At 46.6% G+C, this 19,611-nt stretch overlaps 1 protein-coding gene across 1 annotated transcript in view; it reads right to left on the reverse strand.

The window, feature by feature from the left end:
• Window positions 1-19,611, reverse strand: part of LOC107124792 (transmembrane and TPR repeat-containing protein 1-like) — an 87,035-nt gene that overhangs the window by 52,479 nt on the left and 14,945 nt on the right. The window contains exons 2-4 of the mRNA XM_015428302.1: window positions 10,512-10,689; window positions 5,190-5,263; window positions 852-1,028 (exon numbers count right to left, since the gene is read on the reverse strand). Of these exons, the coding sequence (XP_015283788.1) occupies window positions 852-1,028; window positions 5,190-5,263; window positions 10,512-10,689 (429 nt within the window). The remainder of the gene's footprint in view (window positions 1-851; window positions 1,029-5,189; window positions 5,264-10,511; window positions 10,690-19,611) is intronic.

Here is a 19,611-nt window from a genome sequence, read left to right on the forward strand (position 1 = left end):
CCTGTGAAGTAGGTGGGGCTGAGAGAGCTCTGACAGAAACTGCTCTTTTTTTCAAGAACAGCTCTTATCAGAACTACGGCTTGCCCAAGGTCATCCAGCCAGGTGCAAGTGGAGGAGTGGGGAATCAAACCCGGTTCTCCCAGATAAGAGTCCGCGCACTTAACCACTACACCAAACTGGCTCTCTACACCAGGGGGACGATGGCCCCAATCCCAGGAATTAAAAATACACCACCGGGGATATTAAAGTCCTCAGGTTCACTTAACATTGAGTATGGGATCCTGGCTTTACATTTCTACCTCATCCTTTTCCTGGAGCTTGAGGACTACCAGCGACTTGCATCACTTCTCACTGAGCAAAGTTTTCTACCATTCTTGCTTATACAAAATGTCCAGCTATTCTGTTTGAGATGGATATCACATGTCCATCAGCACTTCCCTAAACAGTGCTACGACCTTCTAAATCCATTGAAGGGAATCATTTAAAAGGGTGTGGCACCGCTTCAGGAGGTACTGTGAGGCATTTACTACAGCCTTATAAATAAGTCCACAAAAGCACTAAGCCCACCTGCTTTCATATCTCGTGGACTAATACAAGACAGCCACTAGTATTTGAGATGCTTCCTTGCTTGGTCACCTGGAGTTAATAATTACTCACCCCAGGTGACTACATGGATGGTTCTTCCCCCCCCCCTCCAAGGCAATCAGTATATCGCTATGTAACTAACACATTTACATGTAGTCAGGTGGCTTTCCAACCATATTGGTGGCCTTATCCATTTTGTGGATTTATTTGATAGGCCAATGAGAACAAATTGAAAGAATTGGAAATTAAAAAAGTTGTTCACTCACAATCGGAGTCTGTTCTGGGAAAGCAGGAAGCCGTCGTATACTAAGCAGACGCCAAACACCGTGATCCCCGTTTCCTTTACCAGCATTGCACAAGTCCCAAGAAATAAACTAAGCAGCAAGAAGAAGAGAGAAGCAGTCGGAGGGAAATGTTCCCCAACATAAAGCTGATCCACGCTCCTGCAAGGAGAACCCAAGAAATAACTAAAAATAAACACAGTCACTGTTTGTCTATTAAGCAGATTTCCATAAATTAGAAATGAAATCCTCAGTATAATGGCAGTTAGCAGGGCAGCGTACATCATAAAACAGACTAAAAAAAAGGCTTATGTTTGAGCAAAATAGCAAGGCAGACAGAAACAAGGGCAAAAAAAGAGAGAGAGACAGACAGAAGAGGAACCAGGAAGAAAAACAGAAGCTGTAGGAGGGAAAGAATCAAAGACAGGAGGAACATCAGCAAACCCTCAAGTTGGGAAGGGAAGGGCCTACATCAGGGGTCAACACCCTCAGGCAAGGCACCAGGAAGGATTCACTGGAGACATGTGACCTGTCCCCAGGTTACCAAGACAACCAGGCAATGTTCCCTGCCTTGCTGCCCTACAAGCCTGACTGTCACTGTTCACCCCTACAGCATGGTACAGCAAGATGGGACACTTGGTTGCCTTGGCAACACGAGACTGTCCCTTGTCTTGCCACACTAGAGGACACCAATGGAACCAACCCCACAGTGCAAGGTGGAATACAGGGAACATCACCAGCAACGCAGAGACGTCCCCAACCCGTCTTGACTCCTCATTCGGAGGAAAATCTGGGCAAGGCTAAACAGGAAGCAGGGCCATGGGGGACTCTCCTCCCCCCACACACACTTTTGTGCCCTTTCAAGCATCTCTCCCACCTGAAAACAGCTGCCAAAAATGGAGACACACTTTAAGATGCACGAAAATGTTCACAAAATTCAGTTCAGCTTTATAAGCAACGGGCAAAAACATAGTTCTTGTTTTTCTCCCTTCCCCCCTACTGTCATCTTGAAATATTTTCGACATGTTTTACACAGTAGATCAATCCACATTACAGAATTTCCCCTCAAATACTGGGGCAAGATTTAAAACCTTGAACACAACTATGTTTAATGTGAAAAGGAAAAGCCTTTAAAGAGAAGCAAGCACTCTGCAAGCTATTAATCTTCCATGTAAAGCTGCCAGAAACCAAACATTTTTAAAGCATGCAAACTGCCATTCTTTACTTTCACAGCACAGAGATTTTGACAGGCATTCCCAGTAATTACAAGATTTAATTATTTATTTATTTATCCACATAATAACCCTTACTTGAATAGGATTAGGCTTTCCAGTATGGAGACAGTTCAACCGCAGACAAGTCATATTCCCCAACACAAAATTCTTCACTGACCTAGAAGTTCCAGTGCATTTACAGGGCTTCCCTGTACTTTACCAATCGCTGATCACAGATGACTTTAGCATTTAAGTGGTTGCTTTTGTTGAACTTGTAATTTTTTAGTGCTTTATTTTGTGTGTGTGTGCGTGTGTGTGTGTGTGCATGAGAGAGAGAGAGATGCCATCAAGTTGCTTCTGCCTTACGGAGACCCTATGAATTAATGACCTCCAAAATGTCCTCTCGTTAACAGCTATGCTCAGGTCTTGCAAACTGAGAGCCCTGACTTCCTTGATAGAGTCAATCCATCTTCATCTTTTCCTGCTGCCTACAACTTTTCCTAGCATGATTGTATTTTCCAGTGACTCTGGTCTTCTCATAATGTGACCAAAGTATGATAGCCTCAGCTTGGTCATTTTAGCATCTAGGGAGAGGTTCAGGCCTAATTTGATCTAGAACCTCTCGAACAGATACTGAGGCCCTTTTTTCCAAATTTTCTATTGTAGACACAGGAGAGAACAGTATGGGGTCTTCATACATTTTTTGGAAATAGGACCTCCATGTTTCTGGGGGGATACAGGAGGCTAACAGAGAAGCAGCTCTTGATGTATTATTGGACACCAGTCTCCAAAATAGAGATGTATTTTTATTCCTGGTTGCTTCAATTAGATAGGCCCACCTTTCTCTAGTGTATTCTTTCTTTCGTTTATCTACCAAGAGCTTAAATTCCTTCTTTTTAGCCGAAAGAAGGCTTTAGGTTTCCTGCCTATTCTTTTCCTCAGCCCTCCTTGCTGAATTATATGCAGTGGATTTTTAGCTTTAATAAAGCTTTGGTCAAACCATGGTTTTGAAGGAAAATTCATCACGGCTTGCCTTCCTTCCGGAAAGCATGCTAGGAATGACCTTAATGATTGAATCAGGTCGTCATACATTTTTAATGACTGTTCTGGATTTAAAGGGGCTTTAAAGGCTTGGCAGAAAAGTTGGAGATTCTCAGCTGTTAGAATTTCCTTCACCTTTAGGTCGAGCTTAGAGGACCATTTAAAATGACAGCCTTGACGTTCCATCGGCGTAATATTTATAGGATATGTTGTATGTATAGCCTTCATGTCTAGGCACACTTGGAGATGGAGTGAGAAATGATCACCCTCTAGATAGGGGCAAATTTGAATATTGTCCACCAGGGATAGCGATGCTCTATCTACCAACATATAGTTGACTGTACTAGTTCTTGTCCCTGCCATAAAGGTGAATTCGTCCAGGACATCTCCTTTCATAGAGCCATTTAGGATATACATGCAGAGGTCATTTCGGGGGGGATCGCGGGGGATCGCAGTTCCCCCGGGTGAGGTACAGGGGGCGGGGCACATGATGAAGCCCCGCCCCCTGCTTCCGGCCGCCCCGCTTCCGGACCTCATTCAGCCAGGAGGAGGCAGGAAAAGAGGGAGGGTAAGTTGCTTCCTCCCCGCCTCTCCCCACCCCTGCCTGCCTGGGGCCAGGGAGGGCCTTCGTGGGGCTTCCTTGCACTCCCGCCGGCCTTGCAGGTCCATCGCCGGGCCCGTCATTGGCCATCATACTTTTTAAAAAGCACTGTTTTTTTTGAGGGGAGGTATAGTCTACTAAGACTAGCGTTGCAACTGTCCAGGTTGTCCAGAGGTCCCCATCAGCTCAAGAACTGCAGATCTTGGAAGCTAAGCAGGGTTGACTCTGCAAGTATTTATGTCACACTTCCGGTGATGTCAGGGGTGTGGCCTTATGACACACTTCCGGTGATGTCAGGGGGTGTGGCATATGCTAATGAGTTATGCTAATGAGTTCCCCTAGCTCTTTTTCTACGAAACGACCCCTGTATACATGCCTAGTCTTACCACTGACTTTGCTAAACAGTCTCCTGCAAAGTTCAAGGTCTGGTCCCTTAAAACATCGCGTTTGATGGGGAGGTTCTAAGGCCTCCTCCAGACCAGAGTTCCGCTCACTCACGGGCCTACCCAAAGTGCTTAAAAAGAAGTGAAAGCTCTGTGGTGTACAGGCCTGTGGGGCCTGCCCCCTCCCCACACTCACCAGTATGAACAAAGACTAAGTCCGCCTGCGCAAGACCTTGGGTTGGGGGTTCGGATTCTACAGGAGGTGAACAGGGCAAATCGTCACACTCCTAGATTGCGTGGGACAGCACCAGCCACGAGTGTCCTGAGAAAAAGCCGGTACGTTCTTCTCCCCCCTCAAAGACAAATACCACCCCCAGGAACTGCCACACACTTTGAGGCTCAATTAAATATTATGCAAATAGATGCGAAGGGAAAAGAGCATCAGAAGGGAGAGGTGACAAATGTCTCCCCACCTGCTGATCCGCCGCTCAAAAATCATCCACACACCCTCCAGCTGTTTTCTCTGCCGGTCTACCACACAATTCCAGGCATACTTTCCTTTGTGTAGAGGCATCTGAAACCCTACAGGGGGAAGGCATTTGAAGCAGGGAAGAACTGCCTGGAGGCAGGATTGGGGCCCCTTCCCCTGCTGTTCCTCCACTCTGTAGGATTCCCTTCAGAAATGTCTTTTCTCTTTTTAAAAAAGGCCACCAAAGTTCTAAATCCTGCAACAGTGGTAAATGAAAAGCGGCACTGCCTGTGAGAGGTGTGCACCGCGAACACTGCTAAGGTACTGATGCAGGTGGCAACACAACGGGGATGCTGGTCTCCTGCGGTTCGATGTGCCATAAGCAAATCCAATTCCCTTAATTTAATGCACATAGTTGAGCAGCTGCTCTTTGCTACCACTACCCACCCACTGCAAAGACAGAAGAAAGAGGAAAAGAAATAAGGTTACAGAAGGTGCTTTATACAGGGCTTGGCTGGATAAAGCAGATTCCCCTAGCAGCGATGTCTTATTTATTTGTTCCCCCGCCCCAGACAAAGAAGTACCCCAGCCATAAAAAAAAAAAAAGAGCCGTACCTATTATAGGAGAGAAACGCCAACAGAAATAGCAGGCAGGCCAAGACATCTGCTCTGCCTACTATACCCGTTACCTGAGGAAGAAATGGAAACACGTTACATTAATAATTGAACAACAACGCTATAATAAAACGCTTGTAACAAACTTTTTCCTGACGTTTGTCTCTCCTTCATACCTGCCAGAAGATATTTAAGGATATTACTATTTTGTCAGGGAGTAAAGATTAACGGCACTGTGTTTTACGTTTCATTAAGAGCAATGGTCCATCTAGTCCAGGCCTCTGACTGTTCTTTGTCCACGTGAACAGTGTTTTAATATCAATTGAGCTTGTAATATTTCCTCTTCTTCTTCTTCCATCCAAGTTTCCAACATTCCACCCGATTTTCCTAGAATTTCCTCACAATCCTTAGCATGACCAAGAAAAAGAACCAATGGGCGGGGCTGAAGGGCCAATCAACCAGCCACAGATACCTCCTCCAATGTTGCCTCCTAGCACAGATATTCAAATGTTTACTGCTCTTGAATGTGGAGGTTCCCTTGACTAGAAGCCGACGATGGACCTCTCCTCCATGAATCTGTGTAATCTCCCTTTCAAGCTATCCATGCCAGTGGCCATTGCTACATCCACAGGCAGTGAATTCTACCATTTAAATGTTCACTGAGTGCAGACACACTTCTGTTTCCACAGAAGTGACGCCAGCGTTTTGGTGATGGGGGGGCAACACTCTCCTTTTGGGGCAAAGCTCTATGGCTTGACACCATTTTTACCATAGAGTTTGCCCAAAAAGCAGAGTGTCGCCCCCGACATCACTTCAGGCGACATCAGTGTGTTGCGCGATGTCCCAGCCCACCCTTGGAATGCCCCCCAAATGACACCAGCAGCGTGACAAGGGGACTTAGCAACCCTACCCCCACCTTTCTCCACAATGGGGATCCAAAGCTACTTACATCGTACTCCTTTCTTCCATTTTATCCTCACAACAACCCGGTGAAGTCGGTTAGGCCAAGGATGTCTGACTAGCCCACCATCACCCAGAGAGCTTCCATACCACACTGGAGAGTTGAACCTGGCTCTCCCAGATCCTAGTCCAACAACCACAACCCCACACTAATGCGTGTCACAACTGCAGTTCTTGTTCAGAAAAGCACCTTTGGAAGATGGTACAACTGCAAGCAGAGAAGCAGAGCAAGGGCACTTAACCAGTTTGGTGTAGTGGTTAAGTATGCGGACTCTAATCTGGGAGAACCGGGTTTGATTCCCCACTCCTCCACTTGCACCTGGCTGGATGACCTTGGGCAAGCTATAGTTCTGACAAGAGCTGTCCTTGAAAAGGCAGTTCTCTCAGAGCTCTCTCAGCCCCACCTACCTCACAGGGTGTCTGTTGTGGGGAGGGGAAGGGAAAGGAGTTTGTAAGTCACTCTGAGACTCCGAGTGAAGGGCGAGGTATAAATCCAATCTCTTCTCTTCTTCTTAACCCTTTTCCCACACCAAAGCTTTTTCATGGCTGCTTCTTGTTGGCAGAGTTTAAACATGCAAAGGAACAGAGCACCAACCGTTTAATGAAAATAACTCAGTTTATTAAAGAAGAAATAAACTCTGAAAGAAGAGGGAGAGAGGCTTAACTAACTGACTAACTGCTGTGAGAGGCAGGAAAGAAGGGGAAGGGCTCAGTTGGAGCAGGAGGTCTCCAAAGAGCCAATCAGGAGACAGGAAGGACATAACTTGAAATTGTGGGAAGTCCCTAATCTAGCTATGCTAACTAGCGGTCCTTCAGATGTCCCCTACAGGCTGTTCTTCTGATCTTCTTCAAGCAGGTGCACTATAGACCTTGCGTATTTCAACACTTCTCCCATGTAATTTTAAATGTGGGAAAACATGCATCTTAAAAAATTCCATTGAGGAAGAACTGCTGAAGATGGAAATTTGGAACAAGAAAATTGTGGGCAGGGAGAAACACTGGCACCCTCTCTTCTATTACTCCTCTGTTCCCAATTGCCCCCACCGGAAGCAACCTTTTCAACATTATATAATGAGGTCTCCAGGATAATGCAAAGCTTCCAAGACAAGAAGAGGAAGACGTTTTTATTTATACCCTGCTTTTCTCTACCCCAAGGAGTCTCAAAGAGCCTTACAATACCTTACCTTCCCACTGCCTTGGCTTTTCAAGGAAAAGAACAGTTAGCAGCAAAGAAACCGTGTCTGTAGCACTGAAAATGTTTCCACCTCTCCCAGGATCTTCATAACTCTGCAAGTCTTCAAGGTTAAAACAACTGGCTGTTTAAAAAACATAATACTACTACAGTGAGAAATGGACTTAAGGAAAAACCCTCTCTCCCCAGGCCAGTAAAGTCATTCCTAACTGTGGTAAACTTTGCTAACAAAAGGTCAATAATTCCCCATTCATAAATAAATCTTAATCACCAAACACAGCACAGTCAAGGGGAGCTCTCCCAGTCTCAAAACTGGTGAGTTTTGGTAATTTATTTGTGCTAGCTCAACAGCTTACCTCCTCTTAAATAACAAAAAAATTTAAAATCCTGTCTCGAAACCTGGCTCACAGTAAGTTAATTTGTCTTCTGAGTTCTGGTATTTGCCTCCTGCCCTCCCCGTTCCTCCTTCGTTAATTCTTACCTTGAACTAGCAAACATACATATTCACTGTATGAACTCGTGCTTCCAATCAACCCCCCTTCCTCTTCCAACCAATGATTTCCCACCACCACCACCCCAAAAAGGTGCATTATTCTGGCTGATTAACTCATGAAACAGCCTGGGAGGAATCTGGAAAGCTCACGGCCTCTTTTGTTATTAAAAAGATAATCTTTCCTGAAAGGATCTCAGCAAGGCGCGTCATTTCGTTCATGCCTGCCTAAGCCTCAACCATTCGCATCCCCCTTAAGAACTGGTCTGGAGAAGAGCAAAGGAAACCGCAAGCTGGGATTTACAATGCTTCATGAACAATGCCAGCTGATCACTGAGCACCTCGCTTTTAACTGGCAAGGATGCTGCTCCCTGATCATCTTTAAACTACCCTGCAGATTGACAGGTTGGAGGATGGGAGAAGAACAGAGGGGTCTCACAGTGGCTGGAAAGCAGGCATGCCTCTCCTTATTTATTTTACTTTATTCACACCCTGCATTTCTTCCCAACAAGGACCCAAAGCAGCTTACATCAATCTCCTCCATTTTATCCTCACAACAACCCTGCGAGGTAGGCCAAGCCGAGAGTGTGTGTCTGGCCACAGTCACCCACGGCAGCATGGGGATTCCAATTTCCAACTTGGAACCCCTGGATCCCAGTCCAAAACTTTAACCCCTACGCCATGCAGGCTCTATCTGAATGGCCCTGCCCTTGCTTGTTTCTTGACCGTGAGGGAATTCTGGGGAAACCGGGTGGAATGTTGGGAACTAGAAGAGATGGATGGACAGACTGAGGAAGAAGAAGAAATGTTTGGTTTTTAAGAATGGACACACTTCTTACAAGCCCAACAAAAGTACTGAACGTTATTCGTGCGGACAGAGAAAAGTTAGAGCACATTCAGGATTTTATAAAGCACAGGAACTGTGGGAACATGGAAGGCATGCTCTGACACAAGTTTTTGGGGAAATGGTATGTTTAACAGGCTTAGAGAAATTAGACCTCCAGGAAATTCTCCCACGAAAATCCCACTGCAACCAACAGGAACACTAGTAGAGCTAGTTTCAGAAGGCAGCTGTGTTGGTCTGCAATTGAACAGCCACTCCTGACCCCTTTTCTTTACAACACCCCTCTCGCCTTCAGACTGGGACATCAGGACTCATGATTCTCCATTCCCACTTGTATCTGATAAAGGAAGCATTGACTCTCGAAAAGCTCATACCCTAAAATTCTCGTGGGTCTCTCAGGTTCTACCGGACTCAAATTGACTAGTAGAGTTCTTACGCTAGTAGAGTTCTTACACAAACCTAAGACTCCCCGCCCCCAGCTCTTTAAAAGGCCAGATCCTAAACATTAGGTATCAATTTCTGAAAATGAGTTTGATTTTGCTTGAATTTTTTTTCTCTCTTCCTTGGATAAAAATATTAAAATAGTGTGCTCAAGACAAACTTTTGACAGCTAGTACATTCTTCCTTGATGTGGTGGCATCTACTCGTTTTTTTAAAACCAGCATTTAATTCACTTTTGAATTAACCACCATGATTAGCTGGACAATGTTTCTGCCTCTGCTCAGAGCTTCTAAATCTGACCTGTGCACATGATCCCAATCTACGCCACCTTCCAACACTTATAACACTCTCAGACACAATGTAATTTGGGGAGTTTTTAGAATGACAGATGTGTGAAAGAGAATTCTGAGGGAAGGCAGAACAATCTCTCAGTGTGACAGACGTCTTGGGGTCCTTTCAGCTGCATGTTGCAGCCAACACTCTTCTTATCCTTCAATGAAACCACCTGGTGTTTATCCCTAGCAATGCTGATCGGTGCACTTAATTAGGGCCAAACCACATAGGATACATAAGATCCGTGATACGAGGTTGTATCCAACCAGTTTTTTCTCACAATAAAAAGAAAGAAGAGAAGGGGTTCCCTTTGACCATCAAAAAAAGGCAACATCAAGAATCAGGGGACCTTCATGCACAAAGGCCATGTGGGACAGTAGCCACTGTAAGGAAGTGAATTGGATAAAACCAAGTACAAAAGCCAGCCCCATGCAACCCATAATCTCCTCCTTTTCTTTCAACTTTAGAAGAGACACAGGAGCTCCAATTTTGTTTGGAGCAGTGGTACACGGCATTGTTTCACCGGTCTTAATGACACTGTAGCATTCCCCACCCCACCCACAAGGCAAATACCAGATAAGGGAATTATTTAGATGAAGGCAAAGACACAGGGGAAAGATTAAAGGCCCTCTTTCCTTAGAACCTCTCCTCTGATCAGATTCATAGCCCTCGTGCCTGTTTTAGACTTCTTAAAAACAGAAAATCAGAAGACTTATTCGCAGCTCTCCCGTGTCATCTTTTGCTCGTAGAGTTAAAGCAAAATCATTATGCGTGGATGTTGGAAGCAAGCCTGGTCAAACTAAACAGGCTTTTCTTTCAAACAAGCCCGCACAGCTCCAGAGTCTTTAGATTCTGACAAGCACTGAAAGTTGATTCTGAATCTCCCTTGTCATGCTGATTATTTTCTTTAAACACAGCCCTATTCTGTTGCTGGACCTTCCAAAGTAAGCAAGCGTTCCACATTTTATTGTGGCAAAATGATCACATTTTCCATTGCTGGGAAGATGCTGTGTTTTTCCATGGAACTAGAAAAATAGACTCTCGGGTCGCTCGCATACTTACAGCCTCAGTGTGAATGGGATGGACAGCAAAGAACAGGGCGGTGACAAAAGCCAGCCGGCTGTCCTTGAAAACGGCTTTGTCACAAGTGTACATCAGCAGCAGCGTCACCAGGCAGTGCAGGGCTACATTCACAGCGTGGAAATAGAAGGGGTTCATGCCATCCAGCAAGATATTCAGCCTGCAAGAAAAGAAAATGCACGACAATGGCGGGTATTGACCTGGAAGTGAAGTCTGAGGGAAAACAGCATGACACCCACGCAACATTGACAAGTGTTGCAAATAAAATTCACAAAAGGGTTTTTTATTGGCCCACAAAAGATTTTACTGCATGATCGTGCCTGCCTGTGAACAACTGAAGCTGCTTCATAGGGAACCCTGTATGCTCTGACTGAGAACAAGGGTTTCCCAGCCTGGGATGCCCGAAGAATACCATTATTTAGGAAGTGGGTTCCAGATCAACTCAAGCCTGAACTCCCCCTTAGAAGCTAAAATGACTACACTGAGCCTATCCTACTTTATTTATTTATTTAAATTTATATCCTGTCTTTCCCGTGAATGGGCTCAGGGCGGTTTACAACAATAAACTACAATCAATGCGATTAAAAAGATATTAAGCAATAAAAACAGTTAAAACAGTTAAAAGATGGGAATAGTAAAGGTAAAGGTTCCCTTGCTCGAAAGCCAGTCAAATCTGACTCTAGGGTTGCGGTGCTCATCTCCGTTTCAAAGCTGAAGAGCCAGCGCTGTCCGAAGACGTTTCCGTGGTCATGTGGCCGGCATGACTAAACACCAAGGCGCACGGAACGCTGTTACCTTCCCACCGAAGTGGTACCTATTTATCTACTTGCAATTTCTTGCTTTCGAACTGCTAGGTTGGCAGGAGCTGGAACTAGAGATGGGAGCTCACTCCATCATGCGGCACCCGGGTCTCGAACTGCTGAACTACTGACCTTCCACAGCCTGCAGTTTAGCGTCTTAACCACTTGAGCCACCGCAGCTCCAAAAAGATGGGAATAGTAGCAATTAAATATCCAACAATCCTAAAACTGGGTACAGTCGGCTGTGGCCGAGCTATAAAGATCTTATCAGTAGCAGCCTATCAGTAGCAGAAACTGAAGCAGGGAGGCCAATCTAATGGCCACCCACAACCTCACCGAAAGGTCTGGTGGAACAGCTCCATTTTGCAGGCCCTGTGAAATTGTACTCGATTGGGAGCCTGTTCCACCAGACTGGGGCCACAGTTGCCAGTTCTGCCTTTTACCATCTTCGGCAGATCAGGTAGCTGGTTCCGTTTCTCTCCCCCCAGGACTTGGCTGCAGTGACAGGTCACATTATGAGAAGACAAAGAGTCACTGGAAAAGACAATCATGCTAGGGAAAGGAGAAGGATAGCAGGAAAAGAGGAAGACCCAACATGAGATGGATTGATTCCATAAAGGGAGCCACGGCCCTCAGTTTGCAAGACCTGAGCAAGGCTCTTAGCAATAAGATGTTTGGGAGGTCATTAATGCACAGGGTTGCCAATGGTGGGAAGCGACTTGACAGCACTTCACACACACACAAACACACACTGCCCTGCTTTCTTCCCCAGTGGAGACCAAAAGCAGCTTATAAACATAACTGAGCACGACTGAAATGAACAATTAAAACAAATAAAATACAAAGACATAAATTCTGTTCAAGGTAAATACAGGAATTTTCAACAACAGACTTTGACACTATGGCCTACAGAGACCTCTTCTGTATGAGAATATGTGGCGAAAACAGGAAAAACCACTTTGCCAGTAGAAACAGAGCAAACTATTGTGTCGGTATAGTTTGATTTTAAAATTCGGCATAGGTTTCAGGGAGTGCATTCTTCTCTTTGAGTTTCAGGTGCACAGATGCTATATCAGCTCTTCAGAACATAGAAACATAAGTACCTCAAGGGTCATCTAGTTCAACTAAAGCATAAAGCAAGAAATACACAACTACCTCAACCCTGCTTCCCAGTGACCCCTGCTCTATGCCCAGAGGAGGAGGAGGAGGAGGAAGAAGAAGGAGGAGGACGAGGAGATTGGATTTATACCCCGCCCTTCACTCGGTCTCTCAGAGCGGCTTACAATCTCCTTTCCCTTCCCCTCCCCACAACAGACACCCTGTGAGGTAGGTGGGGCTGAGAGAGCTCTGACAGAAACTCCTTTTTCAAGGACAGCTGTGCCAGAGCTTGTGACTGACCCAAGGTCACATCAGCAGGTGCAAGTGGAGGAGTGGGGAATCAAACCCAGTTCTCCCAGATTAGAGTCTGCGCACTTAACCACTACACCAAAAACCTCCAGGATACCTGAGCCAATCTGGCTTAGAGGAAAATTCCTTACTGACCCCAAAGTGCCGACCAGCATTACCCAGGGCATATGGGGCTGCAGTCCCACGAGTGGTTTGCCGCAATATAATGCCATTACCTTTGCAGATTTAAAGAGCACACTCAGACAGCAACATCTGCCTTCTGTGCCCCAGTGGTCAGCACCCCGTGTTGCCCCATTTTGGACGTGGAGTAATCGGGCACTGGGGCAGTCTAGTGTTTACAGTTGCCCGCACTTCTGCTCCACTTCCCCAGATGTATGAACTCTCCTGGGAGGGAAGTCGGAACTTGCAGATCTGTTTCCGCCACTTTTTAAGAAGTCGCTGCCTATATGCGCAAGAGCGCATATGCACATGCACCCGCCTGCATTAAAACAAAAAACAACTGAGCATCGCACTCCATGGTTGAGGATCTGCAGTGATGTGAATGCCCGACCACCAGATGAGTGTGCAGGGAAACCGCCTCAGGGTGCGCTGTCTGACTGTTCTGCCCCGCAACACTTTAAACCACTGCAATCAGAGGTGCATCCCGATCGCGGCAAGCCTCCACTGTGACCGCAGCCTAAGAAAGGGCCACAAGAGCCAAGCACTGGCTCATCCCTTCCTCGTGCCCTCCCTCTCATGATCTGCCTAACAGAATCAGCATCACTGTCAGATGTTCATCTAGTCTCCGTTTGGAAACCTCAAAAAAGGAGAGTCCACCACCTCCCGAGGAAGCCTGTTCCACTGAGGAACTGCTCTAACCATAAGGAAGGTCTTCCTAATGTTTAGCCAAAAATTCTTTTGATTTAATTTCAACCCGTTGGTTCTGGTCCGACCTTCTGGGGCAACAGAAAAACAACTCTGTACCATCCTCTACAAGACAGACCTTCAAGTCCTTGAAGACGGTTCTCATATCGCCTCTCAGTCATCTCCTCTCCAGGGTAAACATATCCAACTCCTTCAACCTTTCCTCACAGGACTTGGTCTCCAGACCCCTCATCATCTTCATTGCCCTCCTCTAGATATGTTGCAGCTTGTCAACGTCCTTCTTAAATAGCAGTGCCCAAAACTGAACACAGTACTCCAAGTGAGGTCTTAACCAGAGCAGAGCAAAGCGATACCATCACTCTGCATGATCTGGACACTATACTTCTGTTGACGCAGCCCAAAATCGCATTTGCCTGTTTAACTACCACATCACACTGCTGACTCAAGTTCAGTGTATGGTCTACTAAGACCCCTAGATCCTTTTTGCACATACTACTGCCCAGACAAGTCTCTCCCATCCTACAATTAGGCAACTGATTTTTCCTACCTAAATGCAGAACTTTACAATTATCTCCGTTGATATTCATTTTGTTAGTTTTAGCCCAGTTTTCCAGCCTGTCAAGATCACCCTGTTATCTTGATTCTGTCTTGAATGGCAGTTCCTCTTTTCTTTCTGTAGGTTATCCAGAAGCAGTCAGCCTTTCAGAGTTATGAAGACGCAGCTTGACCAGGACTTTGCAACTGAGTCTGGGACCTTCTGTGCATGCACAGCATGTGCTCTTCTACAAGTCTGTCCCTTGCGCACAGACGCAGCCTGAGAGCTGCACCCGTGTTCCAGTTTACAAAAACTGGAGGGAGCGCTGCAGTGTCACTGTGGCAGACACGAGGACACCGTCTCTTCTATTTTGGCCCTTAGCCTGATCAGCAGAGACAAGCCAACATAGCAGAAACGGCACAGGAATGGCAGAAGGTAACCTTCTGTGAGGCCAGGGAAGGACATTGGGGCTAGCTACGCACAGGTGTTTTCTCCATGTGCTGGCCTGTGTTATGGGCCAGCTGTGCATTTGTGTGCTGGCCCTGGAGCATAAAGCCAGCATGGTGTAGTAGTCGCAGTGCGAAACTACTATCTAGTGGATTCACGTTCGAATTCCCAGTCTACCAAGAAAGCTTACTCTCTCGGGTTAACCAGGTTCTTGTTGTGAGGATAAAAAGGAGGAGGAAATAATGATATTGAAGGCTGCTTTGATAGCCACTTTGGAGAAAAGTAAAATATCTAAAGAAATATAGGGGTGAGGGGAGAACTGCTGACATCGTTTGCTGCACATGTGTGTGCCAGTTCTGAGACTGATGGGTGTACGTATTCTTATATGCACGCATGTGTGTGATGTTGTTATAGCTGCTGGGTTACCATCCTTCGTTAATCCGACTGCCGCTAATAAGTTCCACGGGGACAGTCACTTAGGTATGTTGCAGTAAGCATTTTTTTTAAAGTATTGTGGCATATTAAAGACTAACAAATTTATTATAGTATAATTCTGTGCCTCTCCCATGTGCGCCACAACACAACAGCTGCTCTTTAAAGTGCCAGAAGATCCCCTTTTCAAGCTTGCTGTGCTGATGTCCTCTGAATGGGAACTAATGATTGGAAATCTTTCACTCTCCTGCCTTGGAAAGAAGACTTCCAACAAGTTGTCAGAAAGTACAAGCAATCAAAGTTGCTGTAGTTTGAACTGGGGAGCTTTGGAGGTTTTGAGCTAGAGATTTTGACCAGAAGTGGGCAACTGTTTGGGCCCCAACTGCCAAATGTTATGTGGTGCCTACTCAGGACCAATGTTCCCTCTAAGCTGAGTTAGCGTGAGCTAGCTCACAGTTTTTTAGCCTCCGGCTCACACATTTTCGTCTTAGCTAAGGAAGGAAGGCTCCAGAGCAAGGAAGGAAGGCTAATTTATGTAGCAGCCAAATCGCTCGCTCATAACTTTAATGCCGGTCGCTCACAAAATAGAATTTTTGCTCACACAGCCCACAACTCAGAGGAAGTATTGCTCAGGACCGTGCTCACGGGGGTGCCCACGAGTGCCCAGCACCTTCCCCAAACAACCAGACACCCTTAAAAGAAGTCAGCACCTCCCCAAACAGCTGTGCCTCCCCCTAGCCCCAGTGGCAGCGGTGGCAGTGAGAGGGTCCTGCGTGCGCAAAAGACTGAGACAGAGCCAGCCAGGAAGAGCGAGCAAGCAAGCAAGAACCTCCTTCCTTCTCTTTCTCCCTCCCTTCCTCCCAGCCAAGTAGGCAGAAGCTCCGGTGGGCAGCTGATTGCTCACTTACTCCTCTCCCACCTTCTCTCATAGCATGACTGGCAAGTACAGGCCACAGCCGGTGCTCCTGGGGTCCAGCGGTGCAGGCGAGCAGGCCTGTATCTGCCTGCCTGTGTGGCTTGAGCGTCACTGCCTGAAGCATTATACCCCGGCTGACGTATAACTGGTGCCGGGGGCACCAGTTTACAAAACATTTCTGGGTACCGGGCTGCACATACTGTGAAAATGTTGACATTCCAGCAAACAAAAGCATGTGTGTGGGGGGGTGATGGTTGTGCAGGCCAGAGAGGCAACTCCACTTAAGCAGAAGGTGGAAGTGGCAGGACCACTCTTGTTCTACAGCCCAGGCACACTGAGCCGCAGTGCCACACACCTACATAGTACAAGCCCAACTACTGAGGCAAGGACTTCTGGCGCTTGCTGGAGGCAGGCCGAGAAGGGGCTCCCAGTGAATGACATCACTGCTTGAGGCCCTGACAAAATCCCTGCAACCTTGCTCCAGCCCAGCTGACGACACCACTGCTTCTGGGGGGACTTCAGGGAGCCAAACGGTTGCTTCCTTGGAGAAATCAACAGAGCAGGATAAGCAGTTTTGCTTTCTGCCATGAACATGCGAAGCCGCCTTATACCTGAGTCAAACCACTGGTCTATCAAGGTCAGGACTGTCTTCTCTGACGGGCAGTGGCTTTCCCGGGTCTCAGGCAGAGGTCTTTCACAGCATCTCCCACCTGACCCTTTTTAACTGAAGATGCCAGGGACTAAACCTGGGACTGCCCACATGCAAAGCTTATGAGCCAAGGGACCATCCCTGCTGTATGGGTCGCCTTGTATCCAATATGCTCTGTTTGCCCAACAGTAAACAAATATTACAAAGACACCGCAGGTCTCTACTACTTTGTTACCCAAAGAAATCTAAACCCTACTACCTCTGGATTTATCACACGACAGACACATGACGCTGCCTTACACTGATATCAAGGTCTATCAAGGTCAGTATTTTCTCCTCGGACTGGCAGTGGCTCTCCAGGGGGGTAGAGATCTTTCACATCACCAACTCTTTCATCCTTTAAACTGGGGATGTTGGGGATTGAACCTGGGACCTATTGCACGCCAAGCAGATGCTCTACCACGGCCCTGCCCAGCTCTGGGGATGGAAGAGGAATGCACCTTTATCGGTTCCGAGACTTTGGTGCAGTGACTTTTTCCTGCATTTGTGCTGGATGCACCAAAACACTCCACCACCCCACAGGACGGAGCTTCACTTCACTGACTAGTCTGCACACACGCAAACTGCTTCCAATAAACCTGTCTTGATCAGCCAGGGAACCATGAAGAACATTCCATCACCACGGCTTAATCTTTAAAGAGAGAGACACAGAGGCTCAAGCCAGCTGCATTTGGAAACAGGCTATATAGCCATTGGGCATCACCGACTCCCACAGCATTTTAAGAATCATTTTTCTACTAGGAAGGTATAATACGATGTGGCAGGATTCCGTCCCAGCACAGGGCCAGGCCTGGTTTTTAACAGGCTGGAGCCGGGTTTACTGCAGCCACGGAGCAGCTGAGGGGAATGGCTTTTACAAAAAATAAAGGAGAGACCAAACGGGTTTGAAATCCCCCCCCCCTCGCGCCATTTTCCTGTGTAGAAACAGCCCGGGGGTTAGTTATTCCCCCATTTCGACTGTTCAGGATTAACTCCCCCTAGTGCCGTTTCTGCACAGGAAAACGGCTGGGGGGGGAGCGGCATACATTGAGAGTGTACACAAGGTCTCACCAACATTTCGCTCCTGATCTTCCTAACATTCAGGCGGCGCAGGTTAGATGTTAAGACTATAGCTGTTACTATGATGTTAATGTAGTGGCGGCTTCTAATTATGGGCCTGGTGGAAGAGCTCCGTCTTGCAGGCCCTGCAGAATTGTAAAAGATCCCACAGGGCCCTGATCTCCTCCGGGAGCTCATTCCACCAGGATGGAGTCGCCACTGAAAAGACCCTGGCCCTGGTAGTTGCAAGCCTGGCACCTTTTGGGCCCGGGAGGGTCAATCGGTTTTGTGACCCCGACCGTAGTGCTCTCTGGGGTAGATATGGGGAAAGGCGGTCCCTCAGGTATGTCGGACGCTGGCCATAAAGGGCTTTAAAGGTAAGAACCAGCACCTTGAAGCGAATTCAGTATGCTACTGGCAGCCAGTGCAGTGACTTTAGCACAGGCTGGATGTACTCCCACCTGGGGAGACCCATCAAAAGCCTGGCCGCAGCATTCTGCACTAGCTGCAGCTTCCGAATTTGCGACAAGGGCAGCCCCATGTAGAGAGCGTTTTAAAAGCTGTTCCCTCCAGCTGCTATGGGGAACTCAAGCTGGGCCTGGAGAACCCTAATATGGAGTTTGGACCTTAGATACAGCCCCAGAAAGGTGGAGAAACTAACACAAGGAGAAAATCTCGTTATTTCTAAAGGTCGATGCCAGGATTTGAAAAGCCAATAATGACGGGTTTTGGCTCTGTAATAAAATTCTCCAAAAGTGGTGTTTATTTAGAGCAAAATGCCATTGTTATTTTAGTAGCTGGCTCATATTACTTTGGACTAACGCAATCAGGAAACATTATCAGGATAACGTTGGGTAACCAATCTCCAGACACACAGACAGACGGAGCAAGTCAATATACGGGTGTGCACACACAGTCCTTGATTAAAAGCTCTTGAATGACATTAAACTTCCGAGAACATCTGGCATTGGGGGATGGAAACGCTTTCCCACTTCTGTCCTTTGCAAGAACCTTTAGATGATTAAAGGTATTAAGTGCACACTACATGCAGTTCCAGAACCCTTTTTAAGAGCAGTTTTCTTAAATTATAACAAATGCAGCTGATGGGACTGCAATTTGGGGGGGGAGTACCCATAATTTCTCCCCAGCAGGAAAAAGCAGGAATGAGACCAGTTTGGAGTTGCCCATTATCAATGTCAAAAAGGCACAGAAGAAAGGCTTAACTGCACTGTCACACTGGAAAGTTTGTTAATGGAATGAAAGACCTATGTCTGCTCCCATGCCAAGAGACAACGGCACCCAGCAGCCAGGGGCCAAGACAACCAAACCCCAGCAAGGAATCATTAGCAGAGGCTGCAGACAGCTCTACCTAACATGGAGGGGGGGGAATATGTGGAAAATGAAAGTAGAAAGAGAGCAAGTTCAAGGCTCCTGACTTCCAGCATTGTTGTTGTTGTTGTTGTTCAGTCGCACAGTCGAGTCCGACTTTTCGCGACCCCATGGACCAGATCACGCCAGGCCTTCCGGTCTTCCGCCGTCCTCTGAAGTTTGCTCAACTTCATGTTCGCTGCATCTATGACACTGTCTAACCATCTCATCCTTTGCCGTCCCCGTCTTCTTTGACCTTCAACTGAGCTCCAGCATTGAGAGCCCCTTAACTCAACAGCCTGGAACAAGAAGATGATGACAACGACATTGTTGTAGCTAGAGATGTAAAATTTCCGGAAATTTAGAAGCTCGGAAAAAAACCCATTTTTTTCCCAGTTTTTTTTGGGGGGGAAACGGAAATTTTCAGAAAAATTGAAAAAAATGCTACATTTGCATTTCTTTTGTCTTTTCTAGATTGAAAGTCATTCTGTTACTTTAGGAACATAAAATATGACTATGGACATTTTTACTTGGCATGAAATTATCACAACTAGCATATTAAAAAT

Source organism: Gekko japonicus, unplaced genomic scaffold (genome assembly GCF_001447785.1).
Source record: "Gekko japonicus isolate JY-2015 unplaced genomic scaffold, Gekko_japonicus_V1.1 scaffold3179, whole genome shotgun sequence".
NCBI lineage: Eukaryota > Metazoa > Chordata > Lepidosauria > Squamata > Gekkonidae > Gekko > Gekko japonicus.